Here is a 21263-nt window from a genome sequence, read left to right on the forward strand (position 1 = left end):
TTATACTTTGAACATCAAGGTGTAACCATGAGACATTCGCTTCCCTGTGCCTAATGATATGCAAAGAAGGTTACAAGTGAAAACTATATGCATTATGTCAAGTCTCTAAAAGCTGTTTTCCAAAATATTCACTCAGTTAAAAGAAAATCTGATTTCTTATTCCATGCCTTTGCTTCATCCTCTTATTTATTCTTTTCACTTCAATTTTCCTATCTGGAGAATAAAATCAATACCCACTTCGTCAGGATTAATGCAGCCTAGCTAATATTTGTTATCTGTGTCACATGTATGCTGCATACAGGCCTTTTTCCCAGCATGCTATGCTTAGCGCTGACAAGAGGTTATCCAGTTGAGAGTTCTTGGGCTGTTCATATAAACTCAGGTCTATGAAGAAATTGCAAAGGAGTGGATATTAATCTTTTAAAGTACTTATGAAGCATTGTCAGAATGTATAAATCCTAGAGTAATTTGAGGACACAAATTAAGGAAAACAGCCCTGATTTCATAACTCCAAAAGTTAAATTGAATAATTTATTTCATTCTAAAATGTCAGACAAACAAATCATTTGGTTTTTAATAGCATAATTTTTATTTTCTTTCTTAGAGTCAGGATAGGAAAAATAGCTTTCTGTCTGTAGATGTAAACAATGACTTGTGAATTGAATTGTTTGGTGTTATTAAAAATTCAATAAACTATTTCATTGTATACCCCGATTTTACTAAAAGGCAGATGAAAAGTAGTCAAAGACCTCATTTATAACAACTACTGGCATCAACAAATGAAATAGTTATCAAGATTTTGGTCACAATTAAGCTATGCTTTCATAAGTAGTTGATAATAATACGATTGAAAAGCTACTGGATAAAATACATTGCCATTATCTTTCATTATTTCATGAATCTAGGAAGTCATAATAATAAGCAAATTCAAAATGAAAAACAATGATAAGGAAAGAGAACTGAGGAACTCTCTATCCACATCAAACCAAAGAATTCTCATTTCCACAATACATTCATAGAGTTCAGTGATTCCACTTTATCAATAGAGGAAGACACTAAGTGTAAATAATAATTATGCTTCAATGCATGTTTTATAATATCATTGCCACTAGTAAAACTTAAGACCTGCTTATGATTTGCTACATCTTTTGAAGACCTCAATGTTCTGATGAGAGCATAGAAAATGATTAAATTCTAGCATGCGGTTGTAGACTATAGATTAAAGAAGGAAGCAGTAATAAGGGAGCACATGTGAGGATACTTCCAAGTGACACCTACAGATCTTCCTCTTTATCACTGGGAACACTGTGTAAATATTAAATACTAAAGAAAGTGAAAACACATTTTCACCACATTTTGAAACATCTCATGTTTTCTGAAATACTGTAATGCTATGCAAAATTATTTTCTATTGTTAACAAACAATTCTGTTAATCCTACACATCTAGCACAACTAGAATTTCATTGTGGATTTAGATCACATGTGATTTATGCATGCTGAATTTAGGAACAAGATGTGGAAAACTGCCGTCACTTTAAACTCAGTATCATTGTAAAACTCAACCACATTATCAGTCCCACCCCAGGAGACATAGCATCTCCCTAACTCTTCTCCTTGTACTCATTCTCAACATTAGCCAGATTTGAAATGATCTTTGACTTCTCCAACTCCTATCCTTATGTCTTAGCCTCAACATCCATTGGGCCTAGAAGTTGAGGAAATGGGCATAGCAAGAGGAATGAGTAAATAGGATAGAAATAATTTTAAGCATTGCTACCAAGTATGTGTTGAGTATTTGTGTTCTGTCATATTTGCCGAGAAGAGCTATGTTTGGCATCGAGGTGGTTCATTCCAGTAATGTTCCACTTCCTAACTGGTCCTCTTCACTACAAGGGGATCAGCCAGAAGGAATCAAAAGAAATGCTTCCCGGAACTCGGCAGCTTGCTGGGAAAAATTCCAGGATGTAAGGACACCAAGGGAACTATTTGGAGTGGCTTGGGACACATTTGTTGTTTTTGTCCTTCTGTCTGAATAGTCCCCAATTAAGTGTAATATAAATATAAGTTGCTTTTCTTGGCTAGATGTGAAAGTGAAAAGGCTTAAGATTTTTTTTTTCTAATTTTTTTCCTAATTTTTTTCTAAGCTACAGCTTATTAGAGAAGATAAGCATTTTTAGAGAGGATTAAAAAACAAAACAAAACAAAACAACAACAACACAAACAACAACAACAAAAAAACCTAATTCAGAGGGGAAGCCAGAAAGAAAAAAATCTAAAGAGTCTAAGGAATCCAAGCTATCATTAAGAATATATAGCAAAAGGAACAAATTGAGGTAGAAGAGAAAGAAAACATATATGCAGAATGCTGAGCATAGTTAAGTGCCCAATAAACTGTTTTCTTTAGAAATGAATAGTTTTGCTGTTCTAACCAACAATGGTGAGTCTGGTCTTTCAGAGAAGCATTGGCAACAGCATCTCATGCTTTTTGTAACAATAAGGAGAAAAGCTAGTGGAAATTGGGTCATTCCCCGACTAGAAAGCAGTGGAACACAGGTTGGAGACAGCTTCCTGGGGAAGTGGGGGTGGGGGCGGGGGGGTGGGGGGGTGGGTATTCCTCACATGTGTATCAAGACATAAAGGAACACTGGTGAAGACTCATTGCGCTAAATGAATGCTGACACAGGTGGGAATGAATGACAGCACCAGAAGGAAGATCCCTAGTGACACTGAAGTTCTGAATAGGAACATGAAAGACATGAGAGCACAGGTGTTGTTTTTCTCATTTCTTCTGCTGCTGTAATCTCATGACTTTAGAAGTGAAAAAAAAAAAAAGCTATGAAAGTAAACACCTGGCTGTTAACAATAGTGTTGAAAGTAGGACTTGCCTTTCTGCCTGGGACTTTAGAATAACTGAAAAAATAGGCTCCTGGAGTTTTCTGTGCATTTTATAAAGAATGCATTAGTTAAGATTAGGTTTGGTTGGAACAAACCATTTATTTCCACATGCAATAAACATTGGGAGAGGTGACAACTCTGCTCCACAAAACATTTGGGAGTTTCCAGGCTCCATTCAGCTCACTGTTCCACAACCACTTTGTTCTCATAATATAAGGTAGAACACACATTCCAGGTGGAGTGTGAAATAAAGGAAGAAAATGTGGGTGCAAAGGGATTCTGCTAGCTGCCCTTCATGGAAGATTTCTGAGGGTTGCCCTGGGACACCACTTAGTAACATCAGCTAGACCTTGGTCACAAGCAGGAATGTCCTGAGAATGTACAATAGTTGCAGAAAATTTATAGCTAATCCTAAACTAAATGAGTTACTTTAGGCCAAATAATTTCAAAAGAAAATGTATACAAAATTTTTAAATAATCATAAAATATTGTATCTAATAAGAAATGTGGATATATTTTAATGTTTTGTCTATATATGGTAGTTTCAGGAAGTAATTATATATTATATAATAGCATATATATAAATAGAATAATATATAATACATATATATGTATACCATTACGTGTGTGTGTGTGTGTGTGTGTGTGTGTGTGTGTGTAATGGTTAAGGTTTCTCATTCAACAATAAAGCCTTGACAGAAAATCATAAAAATAATTTAACATTTAAAAAAAGTTATTAGGGGCACCTTAGTGGCTCAGTCAGTTAAATGTCTGACTCTTGATTTTGGCTCAGGTCATGGTCTCACAGTCTGTGAGATCGAGCCCCATGATGGGTTCAGTGCTAATAGTGTGGAGCCCACTTGGGATTCTCTCTCTCTCTCTCTCTCTCTCTCTCTCTCTGTTTCTCTCTCTAAATAAGTAAATAAACTACAACAGAAAGAACTTTTTTAAAAGTTATTCTTTGATTATTTGCTGATACCAGTTCTTAGTTTTAATGTGCCCAGAACAGTATATTTGGTCAAGGACATAATTAAATGTTCTGATTGGTCTAATAATCATTGAACTATTGTCTCCCTCATCTTCAACTTTAAAATTATTTTTAGTTATCATACTAGCTCACCTATGTTAATATATATATAATTTTATATATATTTTATATATTTATATATTTTAATTATATTTAAAATATAATTTAATTATATAATTTATTTATATAAATTTAAATATTAAATTTATATAATTTAATTATATAAAAATAAAAATATATTTTAAATATTAAATATATTTAAATGTTAATATTTAAATTATAAATAAATTTAAATATTAAATATATTAAAGTTATATAATTATATAAAATATATTTTGTATATTTATATATATAATATATATTATATATATATAATATATATTATATATACATCTTCTCAATCTTTAAAATATAAAGTTTAAAAGGTTCAGGGAAAAGAAATACCAAGGGACTGGGATAGGGGGATTTTTGTGTGATGAAACAACTAAATATTTTTATCAACTCATGAAAAGACACGGAGGAACCCTAAGTGCATATTACCAAGTGAAAAAGGCCAATCTGAAAAGGCTGCACCACATGCTGTATGACATTCCAACTCTATGACATTCTGGAAAAGGCAAAACTGTGGAGATAGTAAAAAGGTTAGTGGTTGCCAGGGGTTGCAGGTAAGTGAGAGGAGTAAATAGGCAAGAACAGAGGGTTTTTAAAGTGGTAAAAATACTCTGTATGAAAACATAATGGATACATGTCCAAACCCATAGTGTGCAACACCAAGAGTAAACCCTGAAGTAAACTATGGACTTTGGGTGATAACAATGTGTCAATGCAGGCCCATTAACTGTAACAAATGTACCATTCTGGTGGGGGATGTTGACAATGGGGGAGGCCTGTGAACCTAAAGCTGCTTTAAAATATGTGTGTGTGTGTGTGTGTGTGTGTGTGTGTATAAACAAATATACATTAATACATATATACATATATACATATATATACAATGTATATATATACAATTATATAATACATATATACAATGTATATAATGTATATACAAATATACATTAATATATATACATTAATATATATAAATATATATTAATATATATACATTAATATATATAAATATATGTATATTAATGTTTATTTATCTTTGTGAGAGGAAGAGAGACAGAGCTGAAGTCCAGGAGGCACAGAGAGAGAGGGAGACACGGAATCCAAAGCAGGCTCCAGGCTCTGAGCTGTCAGCACAGAGCCCAACATGGAGCTTGAACCCATGGACGGGGGGATCATGACTTGAGCCAAAGTCAGAAGTTTCACCCACTGAGCCGCTCAGGTGCCCCTAAAAATAAGTTCTTAATAAAAAATTTTAAAAGGTAAAGTTAAAATGCCTTAAAATCATAAATGCTGTTGGTAATAGGGACAAAGAATTTCATCAATTTTTAAAGTACATTAGGGAAACAGCTAAAATGCTGGAATTAGATGGTGGAGAATTTTTAAAGTAATAGCAATTTATGCCAAGATTCCTCATTTATTTATTGTAAGCATGAAACAGGTTTAAATAATAAATAGGCAAAAATATTTAGATAAACTTATGAATGATTAAGCCACGGAAAAAAAAACAGGTAAGTCATTTGGGGCATGTTCTTTAGTTTGTAAGGATGACACCCCTAGGTAATTAATTGATTCTATTGTTGACCATGTTGTTGACAAAAATATTAACAAGGCTAAATGGCTACTTTACTTGACATTGTTTCATTTCTCATGTTCTATTATTTTTTAAGTTTTTATTTAAATTCCAGTTAATAACATATAGTGTAATATTAGTTTTAGTAGTAGAATTTTGTGATTCATCACTTACATCAACACCTAGTACTAATCTAACAAATGTCCTCAATACCTATCACCCATTTAACCCATTCCCCCACCTACCTCCCCTCCAGCAGCCCTGTTCATTCTCTGTAGTTAAGAGTCTTTTTTATGGTTTGACTGTCTTCTTTTTTTATTGTATGATCTGACCTCTCATGTTTTTGTTTTTGTTTTTTTAACTCTATCATTAGGCTACCACAATCATTAACAATCTGATGTGTCCATGTAGTATGTTTTACATCTTAGGAAGCAAATTTATTTTTACTTATACACATAAACTTCTCTTAAACATAAATTCAGGTCCACAAAAAAGGAAAATTCTTATATTTGTCTTATATATGATAATAGGTATACGGTAGACCAAAAAACCATGTACAGTAAGTTTGGTGGCTAACTTAATGTCTGCATACTATATGTATTTTCTGAGTAACTCCCTGGTTTTTGATTTGGAGGGGAGGATTTCATAAGCTTACATAGTTTATTCTTCTACAGATCTCTGTGGATCTGTAAAAACATCTCTTCCCACTCTGAAGTTGAAAAAAAGAGTGGTAAATTTAGTTTCTTCATTCTTGTATTTTCTGGAACAAGAGGACATAGCACATGGGACAAAACAGATTAGAAGGTCAGAGTTGATAGGACACTGATTCTGCCAACATTACTTAATACTTTTCCAAGCAACCTACTTTTAGATCTCTTAATTTCCCTGTGAAAGATTTTTAAAGTACATTAAACAAGAATATTACTCATAGGGGCACCTGGGTGGCTCAGTCAGTTAAGCATCTGACTTCAGCTCAGGTCATGATCTCACAGTTCGTGAGTTCAAGCCCCACATCAGGCTCCATGCCCACAGCTCAGAGCCTGGAGCCTGCTTCAGATTCTGTGTCTTCCTCTCTCTCTGTTCCTCCCCTGCTTGTTCTCTCTTTCTCTCTCTCTCTCTCTCTCTCTCTCTCTCTCTCTCTCTCTCTCAAAAATAAACATTAAAAAAAAAAGAATATTACTCATTCAGGAACCTTGCCATTTTCAAGTCTATCTTCATCCCAGTTAAAGCTAGAATCTTTAAAGATAGAGCATCTTTTCATATGCTTATTTGCTATCTGTGTATCTCCTTTGGTAATAAATCTGTTCAGATATTTTGCCCACTTTTAATTCAGTTGTTGAAATTCAAAAGATTTTTTTAATATCCCTAACCCCAATATGTGGAGGGATAAGATTAACTATATTCTTCGCTGACTGTCAGAGTGCAACAAAAATCTGGCAGGCAACAGACAGGCAGGGGCTAGAGGAAAAGGGTTTGGAGATGGGACAATATGAACATACTGTCATAACTGGACCTGAAAGGGAAGGTGTCCACATATAATTAACAATACTCCTACCATTCAACAGTTATATTTTGTGGACAGTTGGTCCATAAAAGAAAGCCAGCAAACATTACAGGTTCTATTCCCTAATTACAACTGAGCCTGAAAGATACCCTAAGCTTGTGCATCAATATTCTTCATTCCAGGAACAGAAAATACAATACAAATAAAGGCACGAATAGCAGGAGTAAGAGGGACTTGAAGGAAGGGAAAAAACACTGACTTCATAAAATTTTACAGTGATAAGATCTTTGGAAACCAACTACTCTGTATGTCTTTAGAAAGATGCATTTACTCAATTTTGATGGTATTGCCAATATGTTGAATCAATGAATTTCTTCACTATGCTGCATAGTAAATTATTTCCCTCAGATCTATCTTTACTGAACATGAAGAAGAGTTAGTTACCAAGTACAGCTCTCCAAGAGGAGAGGTTTTGTCTCTCAATTGAGCCTAGCACAGAATTGGCTCGCAGTGATTTGTTGAATGTTGCATGAATGTATCAACCTCACACCCTTCATATGCTTGTAAGCAACTGTTAAAATCTCCCTCAGCCTCCTCTTCAAGAGTATCTCTGGAAGAAGTAGCAGTTTTGTGGATAGATAGATAGATAGATAGTACTCAATGAAATGTATTTACCTTTAACTGAGAAAGAATTCTTTGAAGCAAATATGTTTGAAAGCAGAATAATGTAAGTTTCGCATTGACTGATGTAGATAAATTGCTTATGAGAAAATGAATGCTCGTGTACAATTTTAAATGTATTTTGGTCCTAAATTTATTGTTAAGATAGTTTATTGGGCCTACATTTTCTGGTAAACAGCTTCTATCATGAACTAAGTTTTATCAGAATGTCAAAAGTATATAAGATACGTGTACTTAACATCATGTAGCTGCCAGTATTTTGTTTTCAAATGTCCACCTAGACCAAAAGGAGGTGACCTTTAGCAACGTATACATATTATTTAAAATTGACTTCTTCAGAAGTTATACGAAAAGAGACAGACAAACACCAAATTATCTTAGGCTGAAATAAATTTGTTCCAGAAGGTAAGCAGAGTGACTGCTTAACATGGAAGACAGATCTCTTTTTTTCGGGCTAGTGTTTGGATTAGGACTATTAGGTGGATAATCTGTGCACATGCTGACTTCGTTGCCTGGAGGCAATGATTCAGTGTTTGAATTTGGGAAAGAAGTGAGTTCACTTTCCCCATGTTTCTTTATTATCTTTCAGTCAGAGTAGGTGACACAAAGGGCTTTGTGGAGATGGCAACCCCCAGCAGGCTCTAGGTTCTTTTACTTCTCCTGTGAACCCTAGAATCCACTATTATAAGATAACACAATTAATATATTTGGTTAATAATACTAATCTTATCTTTGGATCACTTTACCCCCCAAAAGCATGCCCCATAACTGTTAAGTAACAGATCTAAGACAGAACCTTGGAAAGTACTAAAAGAAATTAGAAAGCTAATCAAATCAAAGCCAGCAAGAAAGAAACACAAGTATATAAATTATTACCGAAACCGAGGAAGTGTAATTCCCATCAAACCGGCATGAAACTCAAATTAGTTACAAATGATTGCATAATTTCTGGAATCAAATATAACTGAAATGTCCTGTTTAAGAGTATTGATGCCACACCATCATTTCATTGGGTGTGGGTGGTGGGAAGGGTACATCAGTTACAGTTCTTATCAATCCTATATCAGTTCTATAATGATGTAAAAAAACACTTAAATGATTTTTCAGGTGAAGTAAAAAGAATCATGTCATTCTTTTAGAGATTTATTCAGAAAACAAAGCATTAGAAAATCTTTAGAAAGTACATTAGTGTGTGGTACAGTGATGGCAGTGTTTCCTTTTTAAAGAATTTAAGTTGCAACAGCTGATTTCAGCAAGGTTAGAACTATGCCAGAATTAGAAACAAACTGTTCAGTTGTTTAACAAATAGGATGATTCCAGTGGCATATTGCTATAGTATGTCATGGGAATATCCTTGAACTGTATTGCACAGAATTATATTTCTATGCCAATTTACTGACCTTTTTCTTCTCATTTATTGCCTCTCTGGAACACAAGGCGGGCAGTTTTCTCCCTGAATCAGACAGCAAGAAATTCTCTTTGTTTGCTTTGCATTCCCTGTACCTTCTAAACTTTTATTCAGAAACTATTTTTTATCTGATCATGTAAAGCATTTACAACACTTTACTACATTCTAAAAATGGCTCCAAAATTATCACAAGAGATGCAGATGATATAATCCCAGAATATGTGAGAAAAATATCTCTCCTCACCATCTAGAAAATCTCTCCTGTTTTCTGGCTTTTCCCAAAATCTAAAGTATCTTCAATAGGAAACCAAGATTTTCATTACATAGGATTTGAGATAAGGTTCAGAAATCCCGGAAATACTTGGGAGAGGTAACATAGAGACACAAATATATTCATACTGTGGTATAAGTGACTATACCTTCTCTGAAAGCAGAATTTGATTTTGCTTGAGGGGAATAAGTACAAGTCTACCAACAATGAATCTGAAAGGGGAAAATGATCATGAAAGAAAGAAGCTATGGAAAGTTGCATTAACATTTTACTTACAGGTACCTCTAGAAGTTAAGACATCTTAGGCTTCATCTAATCTATAAAGACAACGGTTTAGAAGATAAACCACACATCCACTTCATCCGTCTATTGTAACTATTAATGTGTCCTGTGAAATTTTGCTGTGTGGTAGACATTTGATGTAATCTTTCCTCTCTCCCTCTTTAACTTGTATTTAAATGTTTTGTCACCCAGACCATAAGGGAATTCTAAACAATGTGGTTTCAGATCTTGGTGGTAATCAGCATTAAAGCATGATTTAATGCCATTTTGGCTATTGGTTTTCTTAAGAATTTTTTTTTTAATTTTTTTTTCAACATTTATTTATTTTTGGGACAGAGAGAGACACAGCGTGAACGGGCGAGGGGCAGAGAGAGAGGGAGACACAGAATCGGAAACAGGCTCCAGGCTCTGAGCCATCAGCCCAGAGCCCGACGCGGGGCTCGAACTCACGGACCGCGAGATCGTGACCTGGCTGAAGTCGGACGCTTAACCGACTGCACCACCCAGGCACCCCTCTTAAGAATTTTTAAGCACACATTCTTTGCTACCAGTTTAAACAGTGATGTTCTAATACAGAGTAGTTACATTTCTCACAGAAATTCAAGTGAAAGGAAAAAGAGGAAGAAATAAATCATCAGAGTTTACAGAAGATACTTACAATACTAAAAAGGAGATCCAGACCCCCTAGCTCTTACTAGAAACTCACATTGGCCCACTCTATGTTACCAAATATGTATCTAGCACTTCTGTTCCCATCGCCATCATGTCAGTCCAGAACTTATTATTTGTACCTCAACTATTATTTCAGTTTCCTGCCTAGATGCCTGCCTCCAGAGAGCATGTTATAAAAGTTACTGTTCTGCTGTATAACTTTCAATGGTACACTCTATTGAAAAGCAAAACAAATTCAAACTTCTTATACTTGGCATTCAGAGCCTTCCAAAATCTAATCCAGTCTACTTTTACAATTTTCACCTATTATTCCTTTACAACTTACATGAGCTGTTGGCCCCAAACAAACTGATTTACTCGTCTTCCTCTCCCATACAAATTGCCAGGTACTTTGTCTGCTTCTGCCCACCATACACATAACTACAGAGAATCTCCATTTCTGTATTTCCCAAACATTTCCTCATGGATTGGCTGAATGGAATCATGTGATGAATTCTTTTAAAAATGTCAAATGCCCAGTTCTTACTTCTCAGAAAGTCTGATCCAGTAGGTCTGAGGTGAGGCTTTGGGATCAGTATTTTAACAGCTTACACTAACTTGAGTGACACTTTTCTTTCAAAGCCAAACGAAATTCAAGTGTCTGCATAATGTTTTACATAGTTTTCTGATCTGTTATCTCTTTTACTTTTAAGAACAACACATTGCTGTACCTTTAGTTACACTCACCTCTATTCTTCTGTTGTTATTGATATTTTTAGCACTTTTTTAATCATCTGAATTTTAAGCCATTTGTAGAGACTATCTTATACTTCTGGAAATCCCTAGTACTTAGAAGGCTCTCATTAAATGCTGAAGTAGATAGAATGATACATAAACCCCTTGTAACTAGTGTGTCATAAATCAGCAAATGAAAGTTAGTAATTATTCCAGGCTTAAGGAATTAATGAGTTTCCTAATCATACTAAGCAGCAGAAGAACTAAGATTAAAAGATTAAACTGGAGGGGCGCCTGGGTGGCGCAGTCGGTTAAGCGTCCGACTTCAGCCAGGTCACGATCTCGCGGTCCGGGAGTTCGAGCCCCGCGTCAGGCTCTGGGCTGATGGCTCGGAGCCTGGAGCCTGTTTCCGATTCTGTGTCTCCCTCTCTCTCTGCCCCTCCCCCGTTCATGCTCTGTCTCTCTCTGTCCCAAAAATAAATAAAAACAAACAAACAAACAAAAAAAAGTTAAAAGATTAAACTGGAAGTATTTGTTAAGTTTCCTTATAATTTTGATTATGCTTTTGGAGTTTATCTAATTAGATAAGAAAGTACAAAATTCCATGGTTCATTCAAACAATAGTTCATCTCAGATTATGTTTCATGATGCCAACTCAAAAAAGTAGAGACAAGCTCCAAAATTTCTACTTTTTTAACCAGTTGTAGGTTTTTCCTTTTTAGTTTTGGCAAAACCTTGCTTTACCTTATTTATATTTTGAGCATGCCACACTTCCATGCATAAAAACTTTCTTGTGTTTTCTGTTTGCTGTGTAATGTAGCACATCTCTTTCTCTGCCTTGCTTCTAGCACATTAAAGCTTTAAGAAATGCACGCTAGTCCTACAATTTCATGAGATGGCTAATAAGTCTGTGTTCTTCTTATCCATATTATTATGATTTCATAAACATTGAATATGGTTCATCTTAAATATTTATTATTATAGATCGTATCCCAAATTTTTTTAGCCTGTGTCATATATGTCTTATATCACTCATTCATTCTAATTCTAGGATATTTCCATTGTACTGTGTAGCCTTTATTAACGCTAAGCAAAGAAGACAACATCTGTATTCCAGATGTAGATATATCATGTTTACGCAGAACTATTATAATATGTTCTGTTTTGTGTCTTACTTTCTTCCTGATGATGCCCGTTACTTTATTGGTCTTTTGGCTACAATTGCACACTAAGATATTATCTTTAGGAAAACATCCAAAGTGATTTCTTAGTGCCTTTTTTGTGAGGAAGTTATTATTCAGAGCCTTTTATCTTATACATATAATTTAAATTTTATTATAAAATATATTACATTCAAACTCATCTCCCAATTTTCTGCTTACCTATATACATATGTTCTGTCTGACTGCATTTTATTATCATTCACTTATTTCACTAATTTAAAGATGTTAGCATAATCTGCAAACTTGGAATTTTTGCTGTATATTTTCACTGTGAGGAAATGTTGATTCATTTTATTGATCCCTGAGGAATATCACTGTTACATATTTTCATTCAAAATATTCATTCAAATTAATTCCTTATTTTGAAATTTTCCTTTTTCTTCAACCAGTGATTCTCAGAATAAGCTGGGAGTGGGAGTGAGGGCAGGCTTCGTTGGACAAAGAACATCTTTCAGGGGAAAAGTTTTCGGGATCACTGGCACTTTTTAAAACTATACATGCTACATAGAGATTCTTAATTCCAACCTATCCTTGGATAGTCACACCCTGCCCAACCCATTCCATGTCGGTAATGAGCCACAAAAGTGGCTCAAAGTGATCTGTATACAACAGGTATTTGGGGGTGGAAGAAGTTCAGAAGCTATTCAAAGCCAGGTTTTAATAAGTATCTAACTCCCCCAGCAAAAAGCATCAGCTTTGTCCCACAATCAGAATATAGTGATTTAAACAAACAAACAAAAAAACCAATCTTTGTTTCTTGAACCACATCAAATAATTTTGAAGATGAAGAATGAGGCCTACATGCTTAATTCCTTAAAGAGCACTAAATAAATAGTTTTAATTTTCTTCTCACAGAAATAGTTGCCTCTCCTCAACATCTATTCTACAAACATTGTTAGTATTTTGTAGACACATAGCCGTGAGTCAAGGAAAATTAGGCAGAAGAAAGTCTATGAGAAAGGCAAGGAAGCATAGGAGACAGTGGCATTTTGGCATTAGTTTGCTGTGGTTGAGACATACACAAGAGAGATGGCCAAGACAAAAAACAAGAAACATAGGCAGGGGCCAAATCCTGAAGAACCTTATGTAGTTAGTTGAGTTTGGATTTTTATCCTGTAGCTGCTGGGGAACCACTGAAAGGTTTAGAAAGGTGCTTCTACTAGCAGTGTGGGGGGTGGCTTGGTGAGAGGTAAGAAGAAAGAAGACATCATAACACTGTCTAGGCAAGAACTGTCGAAGCTACATGGTAAGGGTGATGGGAATCTGGGTGATGAGGTGAGGGTACTTGATTCCTGAAGTAAATTTATAGGCTATATTTGCATAAATGGTTAATACAGACCCTCAGCCCTGTTTTGGGTGATTTAAAACACAGCCCTCTTAAAAGTCTTCCAAGTATTGTTGATACTTAGAGGATCTGATAATGTTGTATATACTACAGCACAGTTCCAGCATGCCAAAATTCAATGGATAAATGCCTAAATTAGGACCTAGAGAAGAAAATGTTATGATTTATTTGAGTGTAAAATCAAGTTTATGATTTATCCATAATCTTCCAGATAGTCAACCCCTTTGTGCATTTTGGAATGCTCTCTACTAGCCTAAGCTCCTTTCATATTCTGATATCTTAGTTGTTTATCTTTTAAAGATGTGTTTTAACTTAATTGAAAGGAAAATAAACAGGAGAAGGAGGGAAAGAGAACAGTCATGGAATCTGTGAGCAAAAGTAAGTTAGTTTTCTCCCTACTGGTAAAAGTCACCATGACCTGCCCTACCTTCCTTCCTATGTTTTCCAATTCTGTGCCATTGCAAGTGGATCATGTACAAGGAATCAGGAGATGCAATGTTAAAATAGAATGATGAGAGAGTCCTAAGCCATATTTGCCCATGTTGAAAAAGAGAACTGTGGGACTAGATTAAAAATATTTCTCTACAAAGGCTCAATTTCTAGTCAGTATGAGGAAAGAAAGGATTGCAGAACAGCCTAATATTAAGAAACCTCATCTGAGAACATCTAAATGTTGTAGACGTATTTTAGTGGCTTACTATTCATCTGCAAAATGCATTTGTTTTGGAAAGGATTTTCAACAAGATATTTTAAATAATGGGATCCTTCTTTTGTGCATTTGTTTGTGATTAAGGTACAAGAAAAGCAGCAATCAGTTTCCCAAAGCTATACTTAGTACATAAATCAGGGTGTCCTGATAACCATATACGGATAGCAAGTTCTCAAATGTTTGATTTCAAATTAAATAAATACAATAATTAGCATAAGGACATTCAGCTTGAATTTTCCATGATGTCTCTTATGTTTCAATCAAGTATCAAAATTTTTTCTAAAAAAAAAAAAATTCAGGATTGACTTTACTTTTTAAGGCCTTGAGAGAGTGCATACTGTATCTAGCTTACAAACTATTCTAGCCAGTGTATCTGCAGAGATCATTCTCATATGAACAAGTTAAACTGGAATATAGACAAGACAGCTAGCATTAAGTGCAGAGAAGTGCCAGGGCATGAAATATGCAGTTTCTCAGATCAGCTGAAGTCTGCATTGAAAAACAAACATGGTGTCTGGGGCACCTGGGTGGGTCAGTTGGTTGAGCATCCTACTTTGGCTCAGGTCATGATCTCTCAGTTCGTGGGTTTGAGCCCCGCATCAGGCTCTGTGCTGCCTGCTTCCTTGGAGCCTCGAGCCTGCTTCAGATTCTGTGTCTCCTTCTCTCTCTGCCCCTCCCCGCTCATGCTTTGTCTCACTCTGTTTCTCAAAAATAAATAAATGTAAAATGAAAAAACAAACAAACATGGTGTCAGATTTGCCACTGATCTTTTTATAACTTTAATAATGACCAAGGAGTAGGTCTCTCTAATAGTTTTTAAATCTAAATAAAATGAATCCATTAAAGTTTTGACTGTGTACCTGCCCTGTGTCTAGTGTTATACATGGATCTGTTGTTGTGTAGTATGTGAAGAACACAGAAAATAAGTTGCTAGGTCTCTGTCTTGAGAAATGAATTGTTTGGGGGGAAATAAAGAGACCTACAATTAGCCCACATGACAGGGAAGACTCTAAATGGCAAAGTAGGAAGGAAGAGAAAAGATCAGTGTCACTAGTCCAGTCAGAGAGGACTTCTGAAGACTGGGGGGCCTTGAATGGCAATATCTGAGTCTGGGAGAAACAGATTAGAAGGAAATATACCTTAAAAATGGCTGAAGTAGGGGGAAGAGCAGTGTGTACAGGGGAAACCTGGCCTCACTGGATTAAACAGCATCTCTCCTTTGTGGTCTACATGGATAACAGCTATCAACACTGGATTTTGACATAGTAGAATTTGGTTTGGTTAGTAGCCTTTTAAAAAAGAAAAGCCAAGAACAAAACCAAACAAATTATGAAAAAGCAAACACACAAACAACTCTCTTTTTTGATAATTTACTTTGCATACAAAGACTACAGCTTTCACCTCTAATATCTCTCCTCTCAGGGCAGAAAAATCATATTGCCAAGACAGAGAAGCTCTACAATTTTTACAAGTACAAGAAGGATTTTAGAATTGTTTAATCATTAGTATACATGACGGGTATCAAGAGTTCTTCCCCCCCCCCCCCCGCGCCCAGAATATAATGAATACAATGTGTGTGGGTTAAAATATTTGTTTTATGACTTGACTGTTGCTAGAACATTTTTGGAATTCATTAATACTCCCACCTCGAATATTTGGTAATGATTGCTTGGACTATGAAGAAATGTCAAAATGTAAGTAGTAAAAACAAAGGAATCCTGGTATTACAGATTTAGAATTTGAGCTAATTTGAGTACATGCATTCCAGACTTTGCAGTGCAGTCAGAGATTATATCTGAACACAAAACATACACCTGAAACAAGTAAATTATATTTCATTCCACTAAAACTCAAATTTCACCTTCCCTAAGCATGACTATATGTGTCCCAGCATATCATTATCTGTGTGTGGATCAGTTATTATGCATGATATAATTAAGTGTACAGTTTGTTTCTAGGGCATTGAGGTTTTCAGACCTTTTGTTTTCCTTCCTGGAAGCATCAGAAATAAGTTGAGTAGGTACCAGGGAAATGATTCCACTTTTCTTCCTCTCTTCAGAGTCCAGGGCCTGCCTCTCCCATGGTACGTGATGTTCTGGCCTGACTTTCCTTGCACAGGTTGCCACAGCACTAACAAAGACATGAAGGCTGTTCTTGGTAGAGACAAACTAGGCAGTGGTGAGGCGTGGTGCCAAGGGAGGAGGGTGATAGCTGTGGAAATTTAGCCTACGTGCGGAGGGTGTGCTGGTACATATTTAACAACTGATTCTCCAGAAGAAAAGAAAAACTCTGATGTATAGTATTTGCCAATTTCCATGGTGTAAATACTCCCACATGTCCAGTTTCATACCCTTATCAAGCTACCAACATGGTTTAAGAGATAAATGTGGAGCTGGAAAATGATGCATACTGTTGGCTCTCAGGAGCCAAGATGAACGGGCTCCAGCACACCATTGCCTATAGGCCTCAAGCACTGTGAACCATAGCCTGGCCTTGGACCGTGGAAATGTGTGAGATCACTATTCAAAAGCATAAAATAATAACGTACAACACTATACAAATATTAGTTATAATCATGCCCCAAACTCTCTGAATTTACTTAAGGTCAAAATTTGCAAAACAATAGAAGAGTTGTAAAAGAAAACCAGAAGACTTTAAGATACACTAATTAAGATAAAGCTATAGGAAACCATAGCCCCTTTATCAGGAAAGGCAAAGCATTTTACCATGATGCTGAAACGCAGGTTCATTTTTTAAATCACTTGTCACTCTTTAAGCAACAACAACAACAAAAAGAACACTACAAGAATGTTTAGCACGTGGATAAGGAGGTTCAGAAAATGCATTGAATAGATTTACTAATCATAGGTGTTATAATTCTAAGAGAGCTTTTGATTTTGCCGCAGGCTCAAGTGGTTGTGCTCCAGAGAGCACTAACACAGACATGTACAATGTGCACACCTCTCCTCTAGGACAGCTTACACCTACAGGCCAACTGTAGTGTGGTAGGAGAAACAGGTACACACCCACAGTGTCTCTCCTGGACCAAGATTGAGAGCATTTTGAAATTTCCCAGGATTTTCCCATTAGATATTTTGTAATGTTTGTGTTCATATCACCAAAAAAGGAGACGATACAGTCAAGTAATAATTACATAAGAGTAGCCTTTCAAAAATAAGACAGAAAATAAGAATAATCACAGTAATTGTCTTATTAATATGGATAGCAGATGAATATTTTTTGCAACCAGTGGTAATTTTTCTCAAATAGCCTAATAAACATTAATTAAAATATTAATTAATAATTTAAAATACAGTAAAACCTTGGATTGCGAGTAACATATTCTGTGTTTCAAAAGACAAGCAAACATTTCTAATAAATTTTAACTTGATAAATGAGTGATGCCTTGAAATATGAGTAGTATGTGACACCGAATGTCACATGATCACAACTGAGTCAATGGTTCTTGAAATTCACCTTGATTTACGAGTGCTTTGGATTACAAGCATGTTTTTGGAATGAATTATGCTTACAAACGAAGGTTTTACTATAATTAATAATAATAAATAATTAAAATAATTGATTATTTATAATTGAAGATGTTGGGTAACCTAGTGAGAAAATAGACAAAATACTTGAGCAGGAGAAACCTTGGAATTTATCTGCAAGAATTATTTTTTTTTGTCTATAAATTGAATTTGTAGAATAAATTTCTAAAAGACAAGATTTTAGGAACTTCAAAAATATCCACAACTGTAACTAATCCCATTGCTATTATGAAGCATTATCATAAAGTTGATTTTGAGCTTTGTTGTCTGATGTATTACATTTTCACTTAGTCTGAAAGTCAGAAAATATGGGAACATAAAGTTCACTCTGATTTCTATAAAGACAAGAGCTTGGCAATGGTAAAAAGCAATTTCTGGTCATTGCTTTCTTAAAGAGTTTCTTATAGTGAATATTATCTTAAAATGCATGCAATGTTGAATCCTAAATTGAGAAAGATGGAACAGGAAAATCTTGGATGAAATATAATCCAAATAAAACTGAAACCTCTAAATGATAATTAATTAGAAACACAAGTTAACTAGGCTGGAAGTGCATGTTTATGAGTTTAAATGACCTTTAAAGATGACTCAAAGCCAAATAATAGCTTATTTGTGGACTATGACTATTTAAATGTACTATTTTTTTTGTTCTTTTTCCTCAGGGAACCAATTGTTTATGTTGGTTGTTATAAATACCTTGATTTACCCATGTTATCTAGCTGAAGCCCTATCTTAGCTTTCACTAAGTTTTCAGAGAATTTGTACGTATTTTATCTCATTTGATTTCCCCAACAACACTTTTGCTCTGGAGTGAATATGGTGATGGAAAAAAATCACTAAAGAAAGTATTACCCACCCAAGGAAAAATAACGTCAGTAATAGGTTTAATACATTTTATATGCACATTAATTCAATTATTTTAATTGTTAACGTTTTGTTTTTGTTTTTGTTTTTTTGCTATTATAAACCCTTTCCAAAAATACATCATTTAATTGAGGACTACAGAAACTTCTAGGTTTCTTTAACATAATGCATTTATGAACTCTCTTAGTTTTAAATAATATAATAAATAACACCCTCAACATTCGCCTTCTATTTTCTAAATGCTGAATCAATAATTCGTTGGACATCTACTGTCACTGGCACCTTGGGGCCACTTCAAAGACTCTGACGATCGCACTCAGTTAATAAACTCATTTTCCAAGTCTGTGCTCGGTGGTTTCTCTCCTCTTAAGAAGCAGAAGTGGAAAAGTTTCTGTTGTTTAAGGAATTTGACAGTCCATTCATTCTTTAAGAAACTGTTACTACAGATTTTTAAGAACTGACATAAGTATATTTTACCAAATTTCAAGTTTAGTCCTCTTGATTTTCCTGTTTTAATGGCATCACAGTTTCCCCAGCCATTCAGCTTTTAAATTTAAATGCTTTTTAAAAAATTCTTATTTTGGGGGGCACCTGGGTGGTTCAGTCAGTTAAATGTCCAGCTCTCAATTTCAGCTCGGGTCATGATCTCGTGGTGGTGAGATCAGGCCCCATGTCAGGCTCTGCGCTGGGCATGGAGCCAACTTAGGATTCTCTCTCTCTCTCTCTCTCTCTCTCTCTCTCTCTCTCTCTCTCTCCCTCTCCCTCTGCCCCTCCCGTGTTCCATGTGCACTCTCTCTCTCTCTCTCTCTCTCTCTCTCTCTCAAAATAAATAAATTAAAAAAAAATCCTATTTCTCATCTACCACATCTAATTTCCATTCTCCATGAATTCCATCTATGGGAAAGTTTGCCCATTTTTTTCCATTTCTATTACTAACACCATTGCTACCATTTTGGGAATGTTACAGTATTAATTGAACTCTCTCTTCTACCCTACTCTCTCTTATTCCAATCCATCCAATAAACAGCTTTCTGCTTTCCTAAAGAAATAACATGTTACATAAGCTTTTCATAATTACCACTGTCCATGAAATGAAATGCAAAGTCCTTGCCTTGCATTGTATAGTATTCATCTTAGCACCATGGTGTAATAGTAAAACCAATATTGGCTTTGAGACATGGCTTTAAATCTAGATTCCTCTACTCCTCCAGCCCTGTACTTTTAGGCAAGGTAAATAACTTTTCTGAGTTTCCTTCTCTGTAATATGATCACAATCTTATTGATTTTTTAAGAAATTTAAATAGATTAGATTAGATGTGTAATACACTTGACCCAGCACCAAACACATTATAGGAATTGTTACCTATCCTTCTCCAGTCTGATCACTCATTAAGAAAGTTAAACTGTCACTGATTCTCACAACTCTAAAGCTTTTGTTCACTCAGCCTGCAGTGTGACCTTCAACCTTACACTCACTTATCTGTCAACATCCTATTCATCTTTCAAAGCTAAGCTCAAGTGCCTGATCCTCCCGTGTTTTGCTCTTTTCAGAATTCCCAAACTATATCTCTCACTCTTTTGAGAAAGAACAGTCATCTTGTCCTGCCTTATTTTATAGTTACTTGTGTAGTTAACACCATCTTTCCTTTTAGAATCTTAACTTCTTGAGGAAGACAAAGCCAAAAAACATCCCATGAGTATTCAATAGAGAGAGTGAGAAAGAGAGATCTGGGTGCTTGCCCATGGTAGAAATGCTACATTTGTTGAATAAAGGGAAATATAATTTTTAAGGAATTTTACTTCAAATATGTTACCTACATCACATGACATTTTACATTAACCTGTCTTAACCCTGTCAAGTAATTTTAATTGGCAGATACAATTTGTCATACAAGACACTTTCCAGCTGCTTTCTCTTTCCATTATTTCAACTTCTAAATGTAATTGTCCACTTCTTACTTCTTTCACAAAAGATGCTGTTATGATCATCAAACACATTATGGGAATTTGAGTAATAATTCAGGTCTCAAGGTGAAATAGGGTACAGAAATGAAACGCTGAAAATATAGTGTATTGAATTCTAAAATATAATGGATTTGGAATAAAGGCTAAAAAAAATCTCTGTAAAATGTGCTTAACAAAAATCGAATCCCGTAATAGAGTGTAGAATTACTTTAAAATTTTAGAATGTCTCTTAAGAGTAGTCATAAAAGGCAGAAACACACTAAAGCACATAACAGCATGTTGAGCTCTTAGTTATTTATGTTAATGGAAAGCTTTTGAGCTGTTATTGATGTTAATGGAAACCTCTTCCAGAATTTTCCTGATATTCCCCTCCACAATATAGTTTCCATTCTGAAGCGATTTCCAACACATTTTAAGCTAGGCAGTGAAAATTGGAAGGATCATGTGTGGGTGCCAAAAGTAAAAAATAAAAT

The 21263-nt window shown here is 35.1% G+C and overlaps 2 protein-coding genes across 16 annotated transcripts in view; one reads left to right on the plus strand and one right to left on the minus strand.

Moving 5' to 3' along the window:
* FAM227B (family with sequence similarity 227 member B) overlaps positions 1-21263 on the plus strand; it is a 210456-nt gene that overhangs the window by 85934 nt on the left and 103259 nt on the right. The window contains exon 12 of one of the 14 annotated variants that reach the window (XM_045059343.1): positions 9747-10046. The exons of the other annotated variants lie outside the window; for them this stretch is intronic. Within the exon in view, the coding sequence (XP_044915278.1) occupies positions 9747-9763 (17 nt within the window). The 3' untranslated portion in view covers positions 9764-10046. Of the gene's footprint in view, positions 1-9746; positions 10047-21263 lie in introns of those variants that run through there. 14 annotated transcript variants of the gene reach the window in all.
* The window catches only part of FGF7 (fibroblast growth factor 7), a 57806-nt gene that overhangs the window by 3325 nt on the left and 33218 nt on the right, over positions 1-21263 (minus strand). The window lies entirely within an intron of this gene.

Source organism: Felis catus, chromosome B3, assembly GCF_018350175.1.
Source record: "Felis catus isolate Fca126 chromosome B3, F.catus_Fca126_mat1.0, whole genome shotgun sequence".
NCBI classification, from domain to species: Eukaryota; Metazoa; Chordata; class Mammalia; order Carnivora; family Felidae; genus Felis; species Felis catus.